This window comes from Aspergillus terreus, genomic scaffold, assembly GCF_000149615.1.
Source record: "Aspergillus terreus NIH2624 scaffold_12 genomic scaffold, whole genome shotgun sequence".
Lineage (NCBI taxonomy): Eukaryota > Fungi > Ascomycota > Eurotiomycetes > Eurotiales > Aspergillaceae > Aspergillus > Aspergillus terreus.
The window spans coordinates 565,828-586,237 of record NT_165935.1 but is presented as its reverse complement, the minus strand read 5'-3'; the positions used below and the strand labels follow the sequence as shown (position 1 = coordinate 586,237).

The window sequence follows — 20,410 nt, the reverse complement described above, 5'->3', positions numbered from 1 at the left end:
ATTCCGATATCTATCTGCCATCAAGGCCGTTTCCAATCTTTATCTGACAACCTGAGAATGCCACGGGTGGCAGCCTGGTTCTGCTCAGCCCGAATTGGAGCCCCCGTACCATGAAACACGAAAGCCAGTAAAGAAGAACCGAAATACAGTCTGGAGAAGAGATGAATGATGAACGCAGTGGAGGTAAGAGATGATGACGATCAGGCTGTGTGGGGTATAAATGCAACTTTCAATAATACAAGAGTTCTTCGCAGATGTGGCCAAAGAATTTCCGTCGTGCATGATGTGGATAGATGGTCATGCCACTGAAGACTGCTTTGAGCGAGCGTGTCTAAGCCATTCGATCGAAGCATATCGCGACGGTCACGGCACTCCCTCTTGGCGATGCTGGCGAATGATGCCGACGGACGCGGATGTTTCTCGAGGACGTCTATCCCGTTCAAAACAGTCCTCTTAGACATTCACCGAGTCTTAGTGATCTTCTTCGCCTGTTGCCGCAGACGCTCGTTCTCCCGGGCGATCAACCGTTCGATCAGATCCGGGGCCGGCCCAGACTGCTGATCCCCCGACTGGGATGCACCGGTAACGAGATACCCGCTCGCTTCCTCCAGGGTCAGCGGAGTGACGGGACCTGGACTGCGGAGGGGATCCAGCCGAGGGGCGGAAGGACCGGGTGACAGGGGGCGAGAGGGGGCCTTGGGCAGAGTAACCCCTTCCATCAGGTCTCGGTAATGCCACATGGTGGTGTCTCGGGATCCCGAGGTCGTACGGTATAGCGCCTGACGCGGCTGGCGAGGGGATGGCGGCTGAGCGGAGGAAATGTTCTGGGAGGTACTGGAGGACGGGTACACGGCGGGATGGAAGCGAGGCAGGCTCCCGAGGTGGAAGGCGGGGAGGGATTTGGCGGAGCTTTGAGGGCGCGAACGGGAGGGTTGAGGGGAGGCGGGGCGGGTGTTGGTTGGGGACATGGAGGGCGAGACGACAGGGGCGTAGAAGGTGGTGTTGTCAGAACGCATTCTGGAAGTGAGAGGGCGTGAACGACGGGGACGTCGACCACTGCGAGTGCCAGGTCGGGGGATGTCTCGAGAGGAGGGAGCGAGTTCGTCTCGATGGGCGAAGTAGTAGCCTTTATCGAAGCGTCCAGTCAAAGGAGTGACGGGAATGTCCGGGTCGTAGGAGACGGACGAGCGTTTAGGGATGGGTATCGGCCGCGAGACAGATCGAGAGAGCGAGCGATCAGGGGTCTCAGAGACCGGAGAGACAGGACCGAACGGAGATGGGGGGTTATATGTCGACGAGGTGGCCGTCAATTCCTCGAGGGAGGAGAGGGATACCCGAGTGGGGTGACCGTGTCGGGCGATGAGGGTTTCTAACTGGTCGTGGGCGGCAAAAGTGGGTGATCGATAGGAAGGAGACCAGGAGGAGGAAGTGAGATTGGCTGGGAGCACGCGATCAGTGTGAATCATGATGGAGAATGTAGGCAAAAAGGCAGGGCACACGTGTCTGGTGGAGATGGGCGGATGGTACAAGTCATCCGAGGGGAGGGGGGAGGGGGAGGAAGGAAGGAGAGACTTGGAGAGACTTACTGTGCAGTGATGGCGGCGAATGAAGCGAACTGTAGGAGGAGGGATAGACGGATGGAGAGGAGGAGGAGGAGGAGGAAGAGGAAGAAGAAAAGGAGGACGAGGGCGCCATTTATTTTTCTGATTCCCGGTTTCTCATGGATTCCAGTAGTGGATCAATCTGGTGGTACCTTAGGGGGGATCCTTGGATCAGGAACCGTTCCTGTCCAGGTCGTCCACTGGGGAATTTTCCTTTCTTCGTGCTTGAAGTTTGTCTGTAGGGAGATGTCTCTGTATACTTTGCTATCGGTTGACAATGGTTGTCTATAGTCTCGTTAGAATATTGAGGACAATAATAAGAAAATATTGAGAAAATAAAATAAAATCAATCGAAATGGAAAATGCGGGGAAGCCGCCGTCACAAAACCGCCCAAAACGATGGCGTCATGGCGGGAAGAGCAGGAGGGGCAGCCGAGTTGCGTATCGGTACAGTACCCGTACGTGAGGTCTCCACGTTGCCAGAAGAAAAGATCGGGAGATCAATGACTTGAACATCAACGATATCAAGAAATGGAAATCCCTTACCGCCAGAGCCCTCCAAGGAGTCAGAATCACCAACATCAGATGACTAGAGCCGAAATCCTCTAGGCCAACGAGGACGCATCCCAGCGCATCGAGACAAGGGGAGAACCCGGCGAATAATGCTGTACTAGGTCACGCAGATGACTCTTTGGCGAGCGGTGGGCAGTTCTTCTGTTCTTCACCTCAAAACAGCAACTTCTTTCTTCCGTTGACAGCAATCCACTGTGCAAAAGGACACACATACCACCCAGGCTGATCTGGGTTGTACATCCTTTTAAACCCCTCTACAACCCGGTGGCGTCTGTCTGTTCAGCCGAACAAACCGGTTCTCTCTGCCTAGTCATTGTAACCACACGCGGTAGACTCGGCTGACCCGAACTCACTTCCTCCCATCACCCGAAGACAATAATAGCTCAGGAGTCATAAAAGCGTCTCCTATGAACCAGAAGAAAGACCTATGAAGGGCGAGATACATCCCACATCGACTTTCGCGGGAGTGGAACATCGGTTGATCTTCCGGGGTTACTCGGCATGCTGACTGGCCATCGTGCAAGCAATGCAACCACTCAACGACCATGCTCGCACACCCTCCGTTGCGCAAGGGGGTCACTAGTGGCTGAGCCACCTGCGAGTCATGCCCGTGGTCGCTCGCTGGAAATGACTGCGGCACGGTACGAGCGGTCGTCCACGGGTAATCCTCGTCGTGACCCCAGATCCGAGCCCCTTGGCACGCACAGTCGATCTTGCTGCGAGTTAGCCACGACAACGGCTGCAACGGATGCTAATCCAAGCATATTCATCCTGCAGTTATCCTGCGGTTGCTGACAGTGGTATTGACGCTCATCAGAGTGCCTCCTATAATGCAGTGTTCTTCCTGTTCCATACTGCAGTGGGCTAGGGAGAAATGTGACAAACCAAAACATCTCCACCCAACCCACGCTGATCAGACGACTCGGCAACCCTCCATCACATCCCCACCACGATGGAGCGATCAGGGAAGAAACCTGGTTAGGGCTGCGAAGTCATGTATCCCCGTTGAACTACTCGATAGATCTCCCACTCACAACATAGAGATCTTCCGATCGAAGTCTGCAGAGAACAGGGATGGTAGATGTCGCCTGCATCTAGCTACCGAGATGCAAAAATACCATATGCGGATAGTCACCGAGACACCCCACCCCTGAACTGTCCTACTCGGGAATGCATAAGCAGCCCAGGTACAAAGCATACAACCCGTTTGCACGGTTATGGCGCAGTCCGCTACGGATTCGTAAGCCGCCATGTTCCTAACGAAGGGTATCTCGGAGTCGCATCCAGCACTAGTCCAGCTACTGGAGGGTAGGCGTCGTCAGAGATAGCGTCAACCTTTGGAGAATGAATCATGTGTGTGGTCGTGGTGTGTTGACTACCGCTGATAGCGGCAGGGGTACTGATAGCATACGGGATATGGATATGCGAAACATCTTGGCTACAGCTGAAGTTAGCGACATGATCAGCCACTACTACCGTCTGGAACAAAAATCCGACCAGTCACCACACGGCATTTCCAAGGTGTCCCATGACCAGAATGAACCTGTTTCACTGCCTGGGGAGAGACTGGTCCAAGCTCCACGATCGCGCTGCGTAGGCATCAACATGCCTGCACAGAAGGGCGTGTTTATGCCGCACGACGTCTGCATGCTGCCGGAAGGAGCTGTTGGCTTACTCCTCGATCGCTGCAGGGGTATTCACATGGTGTATGACGACACCTAGAGTACGGATAGAAGTTGTGTGGTGATGCAGTCGGAAGTGGTCTTCCCAACATCTATGGACCTTGCAATGACCAAAGTACAAAAAGGTTTCCAACTAACCTTCAACCAACAGTCTAAGGTAGCTGAGCGTTCACTTCTGGCATCGTCAATATTGATGCGTACGTCTCACCGGAAGAAGCACAGCCCAATCCGCAAAGCATTTCAAAGACGCGCACTGCGTGGAGATATTGTATACCTTGCTGAAGCCTGGCCACGGAAGACGACACGCACCCCGATGAAGTTAATACATGTTCAGCGACAGGGATCTCGATAATTCCGAAGAAGGTCAGCTGGTCCTTGAAAAACATAGCGATGTCAATGTCGTTATTCGTGTGATATGTGATATCTCGGTCGACGTTGGGTCTCACCCTGAGGTGATATTAAGTCGGGTCACAATCAGTCTACTCCTAGATGTATATTGTTCTTACTGATGTTTTGTAAGCCAGAAGCTTTATTCGTTAGGAGAACTATCCCGAACGAGTAGGCTAATCGCTTCTGTTACTCTATACGCAACAGTTATATAGACACCTGCTTTTGGTAGGATTGCATAACAAAGACAGCAAGCTGAAAGACCCGCCCGCAGACAATGAGATAATAAGTATATCCCTTCGACCTCAAGCATTTTATGTCTACCAAGCACAAGTTCTACTTATGCCCAATAATCCCCTTCGGCTCATACAACTCATCAATACTCTGAATCTCCTTTTCCGAGAGCTCAAAATCAATCGCCTGGATAGCCTCATCCACACGCTCAATCTTACTCATGCCCACAATGGGCGCAGTAATGAAAGGCTTGGACAAGCACCACGCCAGCGCCACCGTCGCCATCGACACCCCCCGCTTGCCCGCAATCTCCTCGACCCTCTCACTAATCCTGCGATCCGTCTCCGTAAACTTATGCCCCATCATGCCCTGCCCCAGCGCATCACCACGCGCCGTGTCCGCAAACGCCCGCCACGGCCGCGCCAGGAACCCCATCGCCACCGGACTCCACGGGATGCTGCCCATGCCGAACTTCGCGCACGCCGGGAACATCTCGCGCTCCTCCTCGCGGTAGACCGCATTATACAGGTTCTGCATGGACACAAACTCCGTCCAGCCATGCAGCCGGGCCGTGTACTGGTACTCGAGCAGCTGGTGCGCAAACATCGACGACGCCCCGATGTAGCGCACCTTGCCGGCCTTGACGACGTCGTGCAGCGCCTCCATGGTCTCCTTGGCCGGCGTGTGCGGGTCGAACCGGTGGATCTGCAGCAGGTCGACGTACGGCAGGTCCAGCCGGCGCAGGCTGGCCTCCACGCTCTCGAAGATGTGCTTCCGGCTCAGCCCGTACTGGTTGACGTAGCCGGCGTTGTCGCGCGCGTCCTCGCTCATGGCCATCGGGTTGTCGCCGTCGCGCGCGACCGGCGCGAACACCTTCGTCGCGATGACCAGGCTCTCCCGCCGCCAGTTGTACTCTTTGATCGCGCGCCCGAGGATCACCTCCGAGTCGCCGTTCGAGTAGATGTTGGCCGTGTCGAAGAAGTTGAGCCCCTGCCGGTAGCAGTGGTCGAGCACGGGCAGCGCTTCCGCGGCCGGCAGCGACCAGGTGAATTGCTTGCCGGGCTCGCCGTAGCTCATGCAGCCGACGCAGATGCGCGAGACGCGGAGGCCCGTGTTGCCGAGTTGGACGTATTTCATGGTGGATTTAATGATCAATAAATGATGGGAGGGATGTTGGGGAGAGAGTCTACGTGCGTGGTGAGGGGTTATATATGTCACGCTGACCGCTGTTATTTCTAAGCAGGATATGTATGTTACTATGTCCGATATCTCCATCTATCCCCATCTCTCGGGCAGGCTGCACATCGCTGACGCATGACCCTCTATCGACGGAGACTAGCGAGTTAGTTTGCCTTTCTCCACTCGAGCTTAGCCTGATACCCCGGAAGCGCCACCGACACGGCCTTCCTGTCCTCCATGTCAAACACCATCAGCACCGGCGAGACACCCGCATATGTCACCGCGTCCACGGCTACCCAGTCATTGATGGCGAAGAAGTTCGAAAACAGGCCGTGCGATGGCGGCCCGGTGATGCCGTGCGTCATCGGCGTATACGGCCTGAACGCAACTCGGCCCGTCTCACCGGAGAGCGGGATCGTTGGAACGAACCGCGCCTTGGCGGAGAGTCCAAAGCTAGGCAGGAGAGGCAATACATCGGTCCCATTACTGATCCAGGAGGTAAGCGCCAGACCCGGTGCCGCCGATGGCGCGTTCTGCACGGACAAGGTGATGGACGAGTTGAGTCCCGCCTGCGTGGAAACGTACGTTCCCGCAAAACCACGCTGCGCTTCGCGTGCTGCCTCGTCCATCAGCGCAGGAAGCACCATCTCGGACACGATATCGGCGACGAGGGCAGTCCCCGCGGACCGGGAGGTCTTGGAGCTGCAGCTGATGACGCTGAACCCGGCGTCGAAGTCCGGCAGAAGAACAATGTAGCTGCTGTAGAAGCCCGAGTCACCCGATTTGGTATAAATATCGGTGACGGCGCCAGAAGCATGCGTGTAGCGGTAGATCTCCCACGGCGCGCCAACGGAGTACCGCAGATGTGCCGTGTGGCTCACGGGCTTCATCCAGCGCCGGGTCTGTTCTTCAGGAAGGAGAGTCGAGTTGAGCACGGCGACGCCGAACTTGGCATAGTCGTTCGTGGAGCTGAACAGACCGCCGGAGGAGACGGCGATGCCGGGGTCGTTTGCGATGGAGGCTGCTGGGTCGCCTGCGATGACGTAGCGGGGGTAGTCGGACTCGGGGGGCGGAGAGGCCCGCGACGAGGACATCCCCAGCGGGTCAAAGATGCTCTCCTGGTAGATCTGGGCGAGGGGCTTGCCTGTCAGGTTGGCGATCGCTTGGCCGAGGAGGATGAACCCGTTGTTGGCGTAGGCTGGGCTAGCCCAGGGCTGGAAGACGGGGTATTCGTCCGCCATGGCTTCGGCGAATTCATCTCCCGTGCAGTGGCCGTCGCTGGCACATGGAGGGATGATAGAAGGATCGGAGGCATTGACCGGTGGGAGGCCGTAGGTGGCCGGATCGGTCTTTGGCGTGAGAGTGCCGGTGCTTTGGGCGACGAGGTAGTTGAGCAGGATGTCGCCTGGAGTGAAGGGGATGGTTCCACGAGGGACTCCTCCAATCTGGGCGGCGATGGCGCTGAGCGTGATCTTGTCCCACTGGACATTCCGCGCAGGGTCCGTATGTTCCTTGTCGTGGATGTAGTCGGCGAACGCGGGGAAGATGTCTGTCAGCGGACGGTTCCAGTCTTGAGGGTCGAGTTCGAGGAGGCCGGCGAGGACGGTGAATGCCTTGGTGCCGCTGGCGATGCCGTAGATGCTGTCCCCGTCTACTTTGCTCACGCCGGCAGTGGAGTTGGCGACTTCCGGGCTGGTATGGTGGTATTGCAAGGTGGACGCTTCACTGTCGTGGACAGAGAACATGCCCACGGAGAAGGTCAGATCTTTCAATAGAGTCGACTGGGCTGCTGTGGCATTCAGCTTGCTGGATAGGATTTTGTCCAAGGTGGCGGTGACATTGCGCCAGCTGGAAGAGACATGGCTTTCTTTGGAGCTGAGGTCTCGGGGTGCTGGGTATACAGGGCCGAGAAGTTGCGCATGGATGCCTGTGATGCATAGTGCGATCAGAGCGGTCGGCTGAAGAGCCCGCATTGTGGTGTCAGTTAGAATGCAAGGAAAGAAGTCGAACTGATTATGGGATTCTTCATGTATGTTTTGAGGCGGTCCAGTGAGTACTTATACATTGCGACAGAGCTTAGACGTAAGTATAGCTCATGCTTCAGCCTTGTCGTGCCATGAACTGCCACAACGCCAGTGCATATCATTCCCAGAAGAAGGCCGACGTTGCGCTGGGACCCATCACATCCTCCAGTCTGATGCCGGGGCTGAGAACGAATTCTGTGCATTGTTTGGTGCATCAGAGCGCAATGAGATGGGCCAAGATCAGATCGGTTGAGACGAACAACACAATCTATCCAAGCTAGACTGCATCTGGCATAGAAGATGGCCAAGAAACACGGGCAAAAAGTCGCTAGACTCAAAGGAGTGTGAATCTGACAGGTGGCGATGCTGGATCTGTTCCCTTCTGGGCGATATCGTGCGCCGGGTGGAGTCTGTCCGTGCCACGTTTAATTAAAGAAGTGTCTTTAAGTGCAGGATTCTCTCACCGCATAATTCGCTTATATGTCGGATGGATTCAGGCGCTATCAAGGGCTATGATCTCAGCAGGGCCGATCTTGCTCGTATGGGGCCTGTTGTCTGATCTTCTCCCAGTCGATGTGGGCTAGTTAGATACTTACAGACTAGGCGTCCTAATCCATTTGTGGGACATGTAGAAGCACTCATTATAGGGATACTAAGTATCCATACTGTAGCCTCTTCTGGCTTCGATTTATCTGCGAAGTATATCCATTGACCCAGACAGCATTCGCTGTAAACACTTTGTCACCCTTCGCCAGATCCTCTAGTATACGGAGCTGCCGATACCTGTACCTAAGCATATACCTTATCATAGGCTTCAATTTCCATGTTCCTGCATCAGTTAAAGATCGTCCAAGCACTGTATTTACGTGGTGGCATTGACAGATCCATCCCCATTCCGGTAACGCATACAATATAAACATAAAAGATACATCACCATTACCTGCTGACTATCCGACAATCCCACAAAATCCATTATCAACCGGAATGCACGCTCCGTTAATCAGCCGGGCACCCTTACTCGACGCCACCGTCAGACACAGCTCAGCAACCTGCTCCAACTCACACAGCGGCGTTTTGACAGCCTCCATCAACTCCTTCACCTTCTTCATTCCCTCCTGGTTGACGCCGGCCATGAACGCATCCGTGATGTTGGTGTTCATACCGCCCATCATCAACGCGTTGCATCGAATCCCCTGGTTGCCGTAGAAAGCGGCCGTGTTCTTGGTTAGTCCGACCAGACCGTGCTTGCTCGCGGTATACGCCGCCCCTGGTGCATGTCAACCATCAATCCTCAAGATATCATCACGAGAAAACGTACCAGCCGCCCAGCCGGCCTTGCCCGCCAACGAGACAATGTTGATAATGCAGCCATCCGGACCGTCCTGTTTCAGCATATCCCGCACAGCCAGCTTGCTCAGAAGATACGGCGCGGTCAGGTTCACGGCCATGACCTTGTTCCACAGCCCCTCGTCCAGATCGCCGACGGGGTCGAAGCGATCCATAATGCCCGCATTGTTGACCAGAACGTCGACTTTCTGGAATGTAGCGGTTATTTCGTCAAACAGGCTTTGGACAGCGGCTGCGGATGTAATGTCCGCCTTGATGGTCTTCAAGGTGCCCCGTCCTGCGAGCTCGGTCGAGGTCTGCTGCAGGCGTTCGTCGTTGACATCGCAGATGACCACGTTGGCGCCGGCATCGAGGAACCGGGTCGCGATGGCCTTTCCCAGCCCGCTGGCTCCACCAGTCACGAGGCATGTTTTCCCAGACAGTTCTGACATGGTGTAAGTTGATATTGTTTCTTCGACCTTGTGGGGGGTATGGCTGAGGGGATTTGCCTTGACTTTATGAGGGGCTTGGAGGCTGCGTATTGCCTACGTATTTAGGACCATAAACGGCATAGAGTGGTTCAGGGGCATGACCCCTCCCATATTTTCTCCGGTCCAGGTTGAGATTATGTCCATTATTATTTGGACGGAGATGAAGGATCCAGTCAGCCGCTTGGCCTTCGTATTTGCGTATTCGTCCGATGCCTGAGGCATGAATTTATGCATGCATATTTCGGATGTTGCAGACATCACTCTGTCCTGTATCCTCTAAATCCTTTGTTCATTTGGGTTATTTCTGGCGAGGTGGCGTTGGGGAACGGACACAGGATGCCCTGGGCTGAGTAGCTATCATAGGATGCTAGGAATAAACAGACCCAGGTCTATTTCCATAATGGTAGTGGCTGTGCATCAATGCCCTCCCCGGGTATCACATTTCTGCCTCGCAACCGATGCCTAGACTGTAGAGGCTCTAGAGCCGACATTTGCGCCGAGGCTCTGAGTCCCGCCGTAACTAATATAGCCACGGTGCCGTTTGAAAGAAGGCAGTTCCTCTACAATCTTTCAGATGTAAACTTCCCTTCCAATGCGTGTTCCTGGGGAGAGTATCCTGCAGATCCTGCGGGATGTGGCAGACACATTGCCATTAGACGAAATACTACGGGCACGACTTGTAAATCGTATGTTCATTCTGTCGCATACGCTGGGATCAGCTAACCCTATGCAGGTATATTTGCCGAGGAGGTGACATCCGCCCTTCTCCAAAGTTCCCGCCTGGAGAATGAGATGTTTGCGACTTCGCCCAGATTGAGGCCATCATATGGGGCCAGGAGCGTGCAGCGGAGCATCTGCTGGATCGTGGTAGCTTCGATCTGCGCATCCCCAGTTACGAATTCCGCGATGGTCCATTGTTTGGGGCGCTGCTCCGGTGTAGGGTCCCGGAAGCGAGACTGAGCATCGTGTAGGCGTTGTTAGAGCATGGGGTTGAATCGAATGGGCTCTACGATGTGGTTCCCCGAACGCCGTTGCTGAGAGCCATGGAGCTGGGTGACTTAGGGACCGCGACGCTTTTGCTGGAATATGGAGCTATGCCCCATGTCAAGATAGTTCCCCGGGGTTCGAAGGGAAGAAAGAAGCCTCCTTTATTGCACATTGCGCGCCAGCTGGACGAGGGCAGATTCATGCGACTGCTGCTAGACAACGGAGCTGATCCGTGCTATCGGTGGAAGCGCAGGAATTATACTGTTCTGGTGGATGAGGAGCATATCGGACAAGTTGAGGGAATATTTACAGAGCTGGGATTTGATGCAGACGAAGCGAAGGTAACTAAGAGAGAAAGTATATGCTCGTGCAAACGGGATAATGGCTGATTGTGAATTCCGTGATCCGCACAAAGCTATTCGGTATCTGCAATTTCGGCACGCCCTGTCAATGGCATCGACGCCCCACAACATGCAGTCAGCATTTATATCCCCAGACGAAGATATGAACCCACACACGCCAGTCTCCATCCTTACCTCAATTCACCAGCACAATGTCCCATCCTCCGCCAACGTCAAACATCGTCCTCCGCGAACACCAGCCCCATGATCTAGACTGGATCGTGGCGCGCCACGGTGCCCTCTACGAGAAAGAATACGGCTTCGGGCCTAAATTCGAGGCGCTGGTGGCGCAAATCACGACCGATTTCCAGAAGAACTATGACCATGCGTGCGAACGCTGTTGGATCGCAGAGGAAGCAGTTCCCCCACAGACCGTCGAGACCGATCAGACCGATACAGACCCCAACGCATTGTCCCTGGGCAGTATCATGTTAGTCCGCGATCCCGACGCACCCAAAACGGCCAAATTACGACTCCTTCTGGTGGAACCGCGTGCGCGGGGTCGGGGCGTGGGACGGTCCTTGATTCAGCAATGTGTTCGCTTTGCCAGAGAGACCGGGTATGAGCGAGTGGTGCTATGGACGCAGAGTGTGTTGGAGTCGGCGCGACGGCTATACCGTGCCGAAGGATTCCAGCTGTTGAAGCAGGAGGAGCATGAAGGGTTTGGCATGAAGATCACGGGGGAATTTTGGGAGTTGATGCTGTGAGATCACGTACTAGCTGATGTTATCACTTTCTGTGAAGTAAAGAATACTGTTGTTCACCTATCTTATCGCTCGCCCTCCACACATTATGGGCCATTCCCCACGGATGTGTCATCTCGAGAGATAGAGTATCCAGCTTGACTGAGAAGTCGGAAAATACCGCTCTCACTAATCCATGGAATTCGCATTGTCAATTGAATCTCTGGATGAAAATGGAAAGACATAGCCGATTCGCCCCCCCGCAAGCCCTGGTCCACCGGCATCGCGGAGACCTTCTCATTTGGGAAATGGCTGGTGTCTATCTATCTTATCGTCGACAAGCTCTCGCTCCTCCAACGCCTCCTCCATGGGGATGTTGCTGCCGATGGGGAGGTGCGAAGACAGCCGGAAACGGCGTTGGCTTGGCCTTAAATGCGCCCTCCGACTCATCCGAGTCGACCGCTTCCAACTGATCTTCTTCTGTGCAACCGGCGGTATACGGACACACGATGAAAGACGAGGCAGACAACCAGCATGCGCTCTCCAACTCGGTTGGGGAAGATGCTCGATTGGAGGACCTGGGATATGAACAGGGTACGAGTCTTGCCTAGCGTCTCCTGATTCTATACTGACTCGCCGCCAGAGCTCAAGCGGACGTTCGGACTACTGGGCATGATCGGTTTCAGCTTCAGTGTCGTTACATCGTATGGCCCCTTCTCCCCTGTTGGTGTTCATTAGCTAAGTCCTCAGATGGACCGCGTTAAGTGGCGTGTTCATCGTCGGAGTCACCTCGGGGGGACCCCCGGTCATGGTGTTCAGTTTCATCGGCGTCAGTCTCCTCACCCTGGCCGTAGCCATTCCCATGGCAGAAATGTGCTCGATGTACCCGGTAGCGGGAGGCCAATATTCCTGGGTGGCCGCATTAGCACCGCCCAGCATCGCACGGGGGCTTTCCTACGTCAGCGGATGGTTCATGATAATCGGTATGCTCCAACCTCCACACAGAACGTCCATCACCTAACACATCACAGGCGTCCTCGCCATGGGCGCCACAAACAACTCCATCGGCGCCAATTTCGTCCTCGGCATGGCCAACCTCGTCTTCCCCGAATACACCATCCAGCGCTGGCAGACCGTCCTCGTCGCATACCTGATCGCCCTCATGTCGACCGCCATCAACATCTGGGGCGCGCATCTGCTGAATCGCCTGGCGCGCTTCATTCTGATCTGGAACGTGGGCTCGTTCCTCGTCACCATGATCGTTGTCCTCGCGACAAACGACCACAAACAGCCCGCGTCGTTCGTCTTCTCCGAGTTCCAGAACTTCTCCGGCTGGGGCCCCGCCATGGCCGCCATCGTGGGCATCCTGCAGGCCTGCTTCGGCATGTGCTGCTACGACGCGCCGTCCCACATGACCGAGGAGATGAAGTCGGCCTCCAAGGAGGCCCCCAAGGCCATCATCCTCTCCGTCGTGCTGGGCGCTGTCACGGGGTTTGCCTTCCTGCTGACGCTGTGCTTCTGCATCGGGGACATTGATACCACCGCCAACACGTCCACCGGCGTGCCGGTCATCCAGATCTTCTACGATTCCACGGGGAGCAAGGCGGGGACGTGCGTCTTGGCCAGCATGATCACGGTCATTGTCATAGTCGCCGGGAACAACCTGCTGGCCGAGGGCTCGCGGAGTGTCTACGCTTTTGCGCGGGACCACGGGCTGCCGTTCTCGGGGGTGTTGTCGAAGGTGCAGACGAAACATCGCATTCCCCTGAACGCGATTCTGCTCACGTTGATCGTGCAGCTGGCCCTGGATGCTATCGACTTTGGCACTACCACGGGCTTCGAGACTGTCATTGCCATCTCTACCGAGGGATTCTGTAAGCTGTCTGGTGACCCACTGAGTGTGGAAGCATTGCTGACGTATGTAGATGTCTCTTACGCCCTGGCTCTTATCGCCCGTCTCCTCGGCTTTCTCACCGGCCACAACCCTGTCATGAAGGGACCGTTCGCGCTGCCGCAGCCTCTGTCCATCGTGCTGAACATCCTTGGACTGCTGTTCCTCCTGTTCGCTGCCATCACGTTCAACTTCCCCCAGACCTACCCCGTGACCCATGAATCGATGAACTACACGTCCGCGGCGATTGGGGTTATTGCGGTGATCAGCTTTGTGACCTGGATTACGACGGGCAGGAAGCATTTTACTGGGCCGGCGGCGATGCAGGTGGTGCATGGGCGGAACAAAGATTCTGAGCCAAGTGGAGAAGTTAGCGAGAAAAGTTGATAGGGTTGCTTAGAATGTGAGGTTCGAATTGAACTTGTTCTACTAACATATCTATCCGCCATGGCATAAATCTTGGTAGTATCTAACAGACACCTCATGTGGTTTATCACAAGTACTACATGGTGCTCTCTTCAGCCAGTGTACGGTCTCTTCGCGGTAGTGGTCGCTGCAAACGATTCCTGACAATGCTCTGTTGAAGAGTTCTGGCCATAGCCCGGGCCTCATCATCCTGATCAACAAAAGCAGGCGGCCTCGCTGTCAAAAACCCAGCTTTTGCAGGAATATCCGTTGGGAGATGGGAGTTCTGAGAACGATCCATGGTGAAAGACGCCAAGTTCTCATTCCAGTTATCAATATCTGGCCTGTAGCCAAATTTGACAAGAAGTGCCGCCAGTTCCTTCAACACCTCAACGGCAGTTTCATACTCCTCCTATACCATTCTAAGTTAGAAGCACCCATAGGATAAGTAGCGTGGGGCAAACATACCGGGGAGGCTATTAACCCTGACGGTCTCGCTGGGTTCTCCGTCGCGGGCTTTTGCCATCCCCACTTCGATGTGAGGATCATCTGCTGCTTAAGATGCCTGTAATGAACTAATGCACCGAAGATCTCACCCTGCAAAACAATGTCATCTCGGATAGCCTTTGTGTTAAGACACGGTCTTTTCTGCAGCATCCTATTTTTGGAGAAATTTGTCTTGCAGAAGATTTCACCCCATGGGGTATATGGTTCGTACACGGCAGTCTATCTAGTTAGACAAGCGATAGTTATCAGAGTGGTAGTACTTACCAGGCGATCATGGTCGTTGAAGTCGCTCATGAATCCTTGGAGACAATTTGGCCTCGCTTCAGTGACTAATTTCACGATCTCAATCCAGTGTATATACTGGAACCGACTGAGATAACGTTGCCGCTCTTCACCATCGCTACCAATGGTAGGCTCGGGTTCCTTCAGCTAGCGTTTGATTTAGCATATGAGTATATTTTGGATAACAAGGGGACTGGAGTATGTTATCGAACTACTTACCAAGGACTGGAGATTGGCATCTTGCCAGAGACTCTCGTTACTGACCGTTTCCCAGAGACTTCGAAGAAATTCCCAATCTTTAGTCTCTGACGATAGGGAAGAATCGGCCACATCAGGGAAAAGATGCCGTTTGATCTGCTGGAGCCAACTGAAATAGATCCATTCGTGGCTTGACTTGGATGGCAGCTTCCAAGTTGGTTCCACCCACACCATGATATGATGCAGTATCTTGGAGACAACTGACGAGACTGTTTTCTCGAGGCCTACCCAGTCGCCCCTATAACTATGTCAGTGATACTATCTACGTAACCACGAGTACTACGTAGAGTTTCTATAAATCTTACCAAGTAGGGCACTCCAGATGCGGGTGGGTGTGGAGATTAGTGAAGACAGCCTTGTATGACCTTTCAGACAGACTGTCAAGAAACCCTGGTCGTCGATAAGTATACTCCTGGTTCTGAATGACGATGGGTGTTTCCAGTTTTGGAAATTGCAGATTGCCGGCGTACTCATTCGATATTGGAAATGGTTGGTTACGCCTTGGTGTGGAAGCATTCGACTGTATCCGATAATCCTCAGGCTCTGGGAAGAACAGAAGCCTCAATTGGGAGATAGGACGCCCTTGATCGAGAGAGAGGATCAACTTCCAGTCGCTGTAGGCAATGACATTCTGGCGTTTCGATCCAAAAATCGTGGAACAAAAGGTGAAAAACCTTTCAAATTCGAGGGCCCACATCTATTCAAGTTAGATTTTCTCCTAAAATAGGTATACGCGGGAACTGGCTTACTTCTGTTTGTTTGCCTGCTTGGATCCGTGCCATCAGAGACCAGTTGAACGAGTTTTCACCATATCTTGTTCCGCAATATAGGCGGATGAGGTTGGACAGAGACTTGTCTTTAAGGATGGTGATCATGCGGGTGGCATATGTCAGATTCACTCCAAATACCGTGTTGAGCCACCGTTTGAAATTGTTCGCCTTCAGGCGCTCGGCTCTTGCAGTATCGTCCAGCTGGTCGAGGTACGTGATGATGTTCAGGGCATTGTACCCTTCTGAATTTGTTTGGCGAACAATTTCCCGATTTGAGATCAGCGCAGCAAGGGTGTCGGACGTTAACTTGTTGTTGTCGTATAGATCGACAGCCCAGAGATAGTCCTAGATAATATTAACGGCTTCGTATCCTGACTATGGGTAGCTACTAGGCTCACCTCGTTACCCGGTGGTCTAATCGGCCTGCCAGAGTCATCCGATGCACCCGATGCTGCCAGCTCTCTCTGCTCGTTGCAAAGTTCGATCAGAGCCCGTACACGATGCTGGCCATTCCGGAGAGTAAGCTGGGTTTTATATGGCAGGTTTTCGATATGAAGCATCATAGCCTCCAATCAAGTACGTTAGTTGACATCTACCTATGAATCTAGGTAGAGTGTATACGCACCTTAAGGCCAGAGTGAGTGGCTGCGCGGTTACGAAGGTATGAAAGGTCAGAGTCAGGAGATCCTGTGGAGTTTGGGAGATTAGCTTTGAGAAGACCATCAAATTCCGGTTCGGTGGTTGTAGCTTTGAGATGATCTTCAATTGCGTATCGTTTGATGCCGTTTTTGAAGGCTTCTTTGAGCCGTGCGACTAGACCGGGCTGGATGTCTCGGTTCCTTCTGTTCTTGTCCCATCGAGTGTCGAGGATTCGGACGTCCAACAGTATAGTGCCCAGGAAGGCACCTTCTAGATCTTGATCCACTCTATCCTCGACAATCACGCTAGCAATCGACGCGGTCTCGGTTGGTTCTCCGGCCTCTTTTCCTTTTCCTCTGGGCATGTTTGGGCTTCTTCTGCGCGGATGGGCATGCACCAGGCGCAGGGCGTTTAGAGCCCGCCATGTCAGCTAGTCAAAACCAGCCGTGGGGGTTTTGCAGGAAGTCTGAACTTTGGCGACAGAGAGGTTTTTTAGGGTGGTAGATGAAGAGAGGACAGATCAGAACATGGACATATAAGATACTACGTCGATAATACAGTGCTATTCCTGGATGGAGATGTGAATGGGAGATAATTGGCAATGTATTCACTGTTTACCATCGGGGAGATTCACTAAAGCCCTAAGCAAACAGCGCAGCGCACAAACAAACAAATCAGGGTTAGAATGTGAAGAATCTTCTCAGTATAGAGTACTGTACTATTAGACTTGATACTATGAAAGAGACTTATTTTATCCTACTCTAGACTATTGGCTACCTTCTATCATCCTCTTGATCTTGTAATATGATGCATGGTGCTGCACTGCTGCTGTTACAGGGAGATACGATAGCGCTAAGATAGCAGATGGCTGATGTATAGACGGACAGGTCGAAGAGACCCCTTTAGCATTTCTGTTTGTCTCTCAACATGGTGGTCAGTGGCTCAGGGGCTGGTCGGCGAGTATGCTGCCCGTTGTCGGGATATGACGCATGAGGCCCCTCAAGGTTTCGTGTGATCGGAACACATCGTCGATGTGCACCGCCTTGGGATACTCGCGGAAGTAATCCGGCTCATGGCCGACGTGGTACCTTGGATGCGGATGATGCGGATCAATATGGTTCAACTATTGAACTCTAGATATAGGCAGCACGGGTGTTCCTGAGACTAGGCCCACCGGCTATCCCACGTTCGACCCGATATGGACTGTACGGAGTAGTCCCGGTGGAAGATCATGACCAAATAATTGCAAGGCTGGACTCCACTTCTCTTCACAGGTAGTCAGGAGGTGATAGTCAGACATCAAACAATCGCCGCTACTGGTAGGCCTTTACCTCTTCACTTGAGATATCGAAAAGAGTGTCATTAACAGAAGAAAGACTATACACATTAGGGAATTATCCGTACATCGCTTAAGGGTATATGAAAACCAGACATCCAACCGCTTCCAGGGTAGTATATACAGTACACCTCGACATTAAAATCCAATTAGGGGGCCGACCTAAGCCATCTCGTATTCCTCCGGCTTGAGGGTATTGGCCGAATCCGCCGAGATACGGCGGTTCTTGATAAACTTGGGCCACGTGTTGGTGAGCACGAGATACTTGATGCTCTCCTCGGCGGCATCAAACACGGTCGCGTTGAAGCTCTCGGGCACTTCGCCCCAGTACTTCGGCGCGGACGCCGGCTGCTTGATGGGCTGCTCGGAGCTCTCCGAGTGGCGCGGGGAGGGCGGGTCGAAGGTGAACTTGTCGAAGGGGGTGGCTGGGTCTGCCTCGACCTGGTCGCCGTAGCAGGTCTGGGCGGCGGCGTCGAAGATGCCCTCCAGCCGGCGCAGGTCCTGCGACGAGATGTTGACGGGGAACTCGGCGTGGCGGACGCTGATGTACTCGGTGTAGATCTGCAGGGCGCGGTTGAAGCGCTCGCGGATGAGCTCGCGGGTGTTGGGGTCGTCGGGGGCGGCGGTGCCGTCGCGGATGGGCTTGGGCAGGCTGCTCTTCCACTCGGCGACGCTGGTCAGGAAGGCGATGTTCTCGCCGGAGAAGTCGTGCAGCGCGGAGAACTCGAGCAGCGGTGTGGGGTTGCGCTCGAGGACGTGCTCCAGCGCGCCCATGGTCAGGATGCTGGCGCGCGAGCTCTTGCTGTCGATGGAGGCGTTGGTCGACTTGAAGCCCGAAATCATCGAGTCGATCATCGTCGTCGCGTCGCTGACGGACTTCGCCTCGGACCCCTTGCCCTTGGTCTTGGCCTCCCACTCGGCGATTGTCTCGAGCGTCTCCTTGCGCAGCGACTGGTGCCGGATCACCTCCCAGCAGGGGAGGAAGATGGTGAAGATCTCCATGACGATGATGGACAGGCAGATCCTGGATATATTAGCGGTGACTGGCGTGAAAGAGGCAGCTGGGTGCTTACCATTGCGGAGGCAACCAGACCGCATTGACCTTCTCGAAGCCGGGCACGTAGACCGCGATGAGCCACATGGGGGTAGCGGGAAGGCTACCACGCGTTAGTAGTGAACGTTTTTTCTTCTGCGTGGGACTCACTTGGCAATGACACAGGCCATCGTCTGGACGCGCCAGCCCTGGGTGTCCTGGATGTGGCGAGCCTTCCACAGAACGATGGGGGCGACGATCCACGCCCAGATGAACTGTCCGACGATGGTAGCCCACCTGCGTTGATTAGCAAACGTGACAGGTCTTATTGACGGCGATACCTACCATTCCCAGCCGGCACCCATGGCCGACAACTGCTGCATCTTGGTTCCATGCACCTCGGTGCCGGGGATACCCCACGAGGGATGCCACTTGCGCGAGATCAACCACATAAGGATTGTAAGGAACAGCTGCACACGTTAGAAACAACCCTTCCACATAGCTGAGGGATGCATACCTGAATGACAATAGCAATAGCGACAACAACGAGCGTCTTGTTGGTATAGTCGAGACGCTTGAAGCGAACAATCAACCCAGGCCGACGCTGCATGTGCGCGGGCATGTCATCGTAGCTGCTACCAGGGCGGATATATTTCTTCTGGAGCTTGGCGACGTGGAGGAAGCGGGCGTTGGACGCGTGGAACAAGGCGATGCCGATGGGCAGATAGGTACCCATGATCCAGTACTGCGCGTCGCCCGGCATGATGGGCCCGATCATAACACCAAACTGAACCGGCGCCCAGTACGCGTGCAGAAACAAGACGGCCGCGAGCGATAGCCAGAGGCCTCGGACGCGAATGACGGGAGAATCACGACGAATAATGAGGAAGGCCATGCCGCAGAGCACGGCGGTCGTCCAGACTGCACACCAGCAGGCCCAGAAGATGCTGACGGGGCTATACACGGCCTGCGGCTTGGAGTCGGGGGTGACTCCCATCTCCGACCCCATGATGACGGTGTTAACTGCTGCGAAAAGAACCCAGAAGCGACGTTGAAGGAGTGTGGTGAAGTTGGATAGAGGCTGTCAGCAAACGACCGCATGGAGAAAGGAAGGGGACCCAGCTGGGCGGCGTCGAGGGGGGCCACGAGCAACTTAAAGGACTAGCTGCGTCCGCGCTGGAGCGTGCTGGCGTACATTAGCTGGGAGGGTAAGCGCATGTTCCTGACTCGAAGCCATGAGGATGGAGCTGGGGAGATCCTTGTCCATCGGGGTTCTGCGCCGTGCGATTGGGAGACGTGGGGACCACGATTTGGAATACATCTCGTGGCAGGGCTCCACCGATTGGAAATCGCTCGTGGGAACCATCTCGATCATCGGAACTATCGATTCAGCCGGCATTCTGATTGCCTCGATGGCTTCTTAGTACGGGCCCACTGGGGCCGCTAAGATCCTGCCGCTGGCGATGATCGCGGAAAATAATCTTATTTAGCGCCATGTGATGGGAGCAATGCAATGTTGCCGTTATGCCTCCGCCGGCGGTCGTGACAGGTGCTGTATTTGTCACGACGTTGGAGCTGAGCAGATCAAGGTCCATGCCTTTGTGCAAGGGTCTATATCAGCTGCAGAAAGCCGGAGCATTGGGTCCAAAGAACGGACCACACCCCAGAAGGATCACCAAGTCTTCATCATGATCTCTTCCAAGGAAACCCGCTGATCGATC

At 54.3% G+C, this 20,410-nt stretch overlaps 7 protein-coding genes across 7 annotated transcripts; 2 read left to right on the top strand and 5 right to left on the bottom strand.

The window, feature by feature from the left end:
• Positions 1-461: 461 nt before the first annotated feature.
• ATEG_08186 (uncharacterized protein) lies at positions 462-1,466 on the bottom strand (the record flags this gene model as incomplete). Its single annotated transcript, XM_001216807.1, has 1 exon — positions 462-1,466. One exon carries the CDS (start codon positions 1,464-1,466, stop codon positions 462-464), a length of 1,005 nt encoding a protein of 334 aa, XP_001216807.1.
• Positions 1,467-4,579: 3,113 nt separating this feature from the next.
• ATEG_08185 (uncharacterized protein) lies at positions 4,580-7,629 on the bottom strand (the record flags this gene model as incomplete). The annotated part of the gene is made up of 3 exons (XM_001216806.1): positions 4,580-5,703; positions 5,735-5,812; positions 6,060-7,629. The coding sequence occupies 3 exons, from the start codon at positions 7,627-7,629 to the stop codon at positions 4,580-4,582; spliced, it is 2,772 nt and encodes a 923-aa protein (XP_001216806.1).
• A 998-nt stretch (positions 7,630-8,627) lies between these two features.
• ATEG_08184 (SDR family NAD(P)-dependent oxidoreductase) lies at positions 8,628-9,458 on the bottom strand (the record flags this gene model as incomplete). The annotated part of the gene is made up of 2 exons (XM_001216805.1): positions 8,628-8,947; positions 8,999-9,458. 2 exons carry the CDS (start codon positions 9,456-9,458, stop codon positions 8,628-8,630), a joined length of 780 nt encoding a protein of 259 aa, XP_001216805.1.
• A 1,579-nt stretch (positions 9,459-11,037) lies between these two features.
• On the top strand, positions 11,038-11,592 carry ATEG_08183 (GNAT family N-acetyltransferase; the record flags this gene model as incomplete). The annotated part of the gene is made up of 1 exon (XM_001216804.1): positions 11,038-11,592. The coding sequence occupies one exon, from the start codon at positions 11,038-11,040 to the stop codon at positions 11,590-11,592; it is 555 nt and encodes a 184-aa protein (XP_001216804.1).
• Positions 11,593-12,610: 1,018 nt separating this feature from the next.
• On the top strand, positions 12,611-13,846 carry ATEG_08182 (putative GABA permease; the record flags this gene model as incomplete). Its single annotated transcript, XM_001216803.1, has 2 exons — positions 12,611-13,442; positions 13,494-13,846. The coding sequence occupies 2 exons, from the start codon at positions 12,611-12,613 to the stop codon at positions 13,844-13,846; spliced, it is 1,185 nt and encodes a 394-aa protein (XP_001216803.1).
• A 115-nt stretch (positions 13,847-13,961) lies between these two features.
• Positions 13,962-16,684, bottom strand: ATEG_08181 (uncharacterized protein; the record flags this gene model as incomplete). The annotated part of the gene is made up of 8 exons (XM_001216802.1): positions 13,962-14,276; positions 14,333-14,590; positions 14,636-14,800; positions 14,873-15,149; positions 15,217-15,608; positions 15,661-16,026; positions 16,080-16,247; positions 16,307-16,684. 8 exons carry the CDS (start codon positions 16,682-16,684, stop codon positions 13,962-13,964), a joined length of 2,319 nt encoding a protein of 772 aa, XP_001216802.1.
• A 1,134-nt stretch (positions 16,685-17,818) lies between these two features.
• ATEG_08180 (uncharacterized protein) lies at positions 17,819-19,698 on the bottom strand (the record flags this gene model as incomplete). The annotated part of the gene is made up of 5 exons (XM_001216801.1): positions 17,819-18,680; positions 18,730-18,813; positions 18,861-18,986; positions 19,035-19,159; positions 19,207-19,698. The coding sequence occupies 5 exons, from the start codon at positions 19,696-19,698 to the stop codon at positions 17,819-17,821; spliced, it is 1,689 nt and encodes a 562-aa protein (XP_001216801.1).
• Positions 19,699-20,410: the final 712 nt, after the last annotated feature.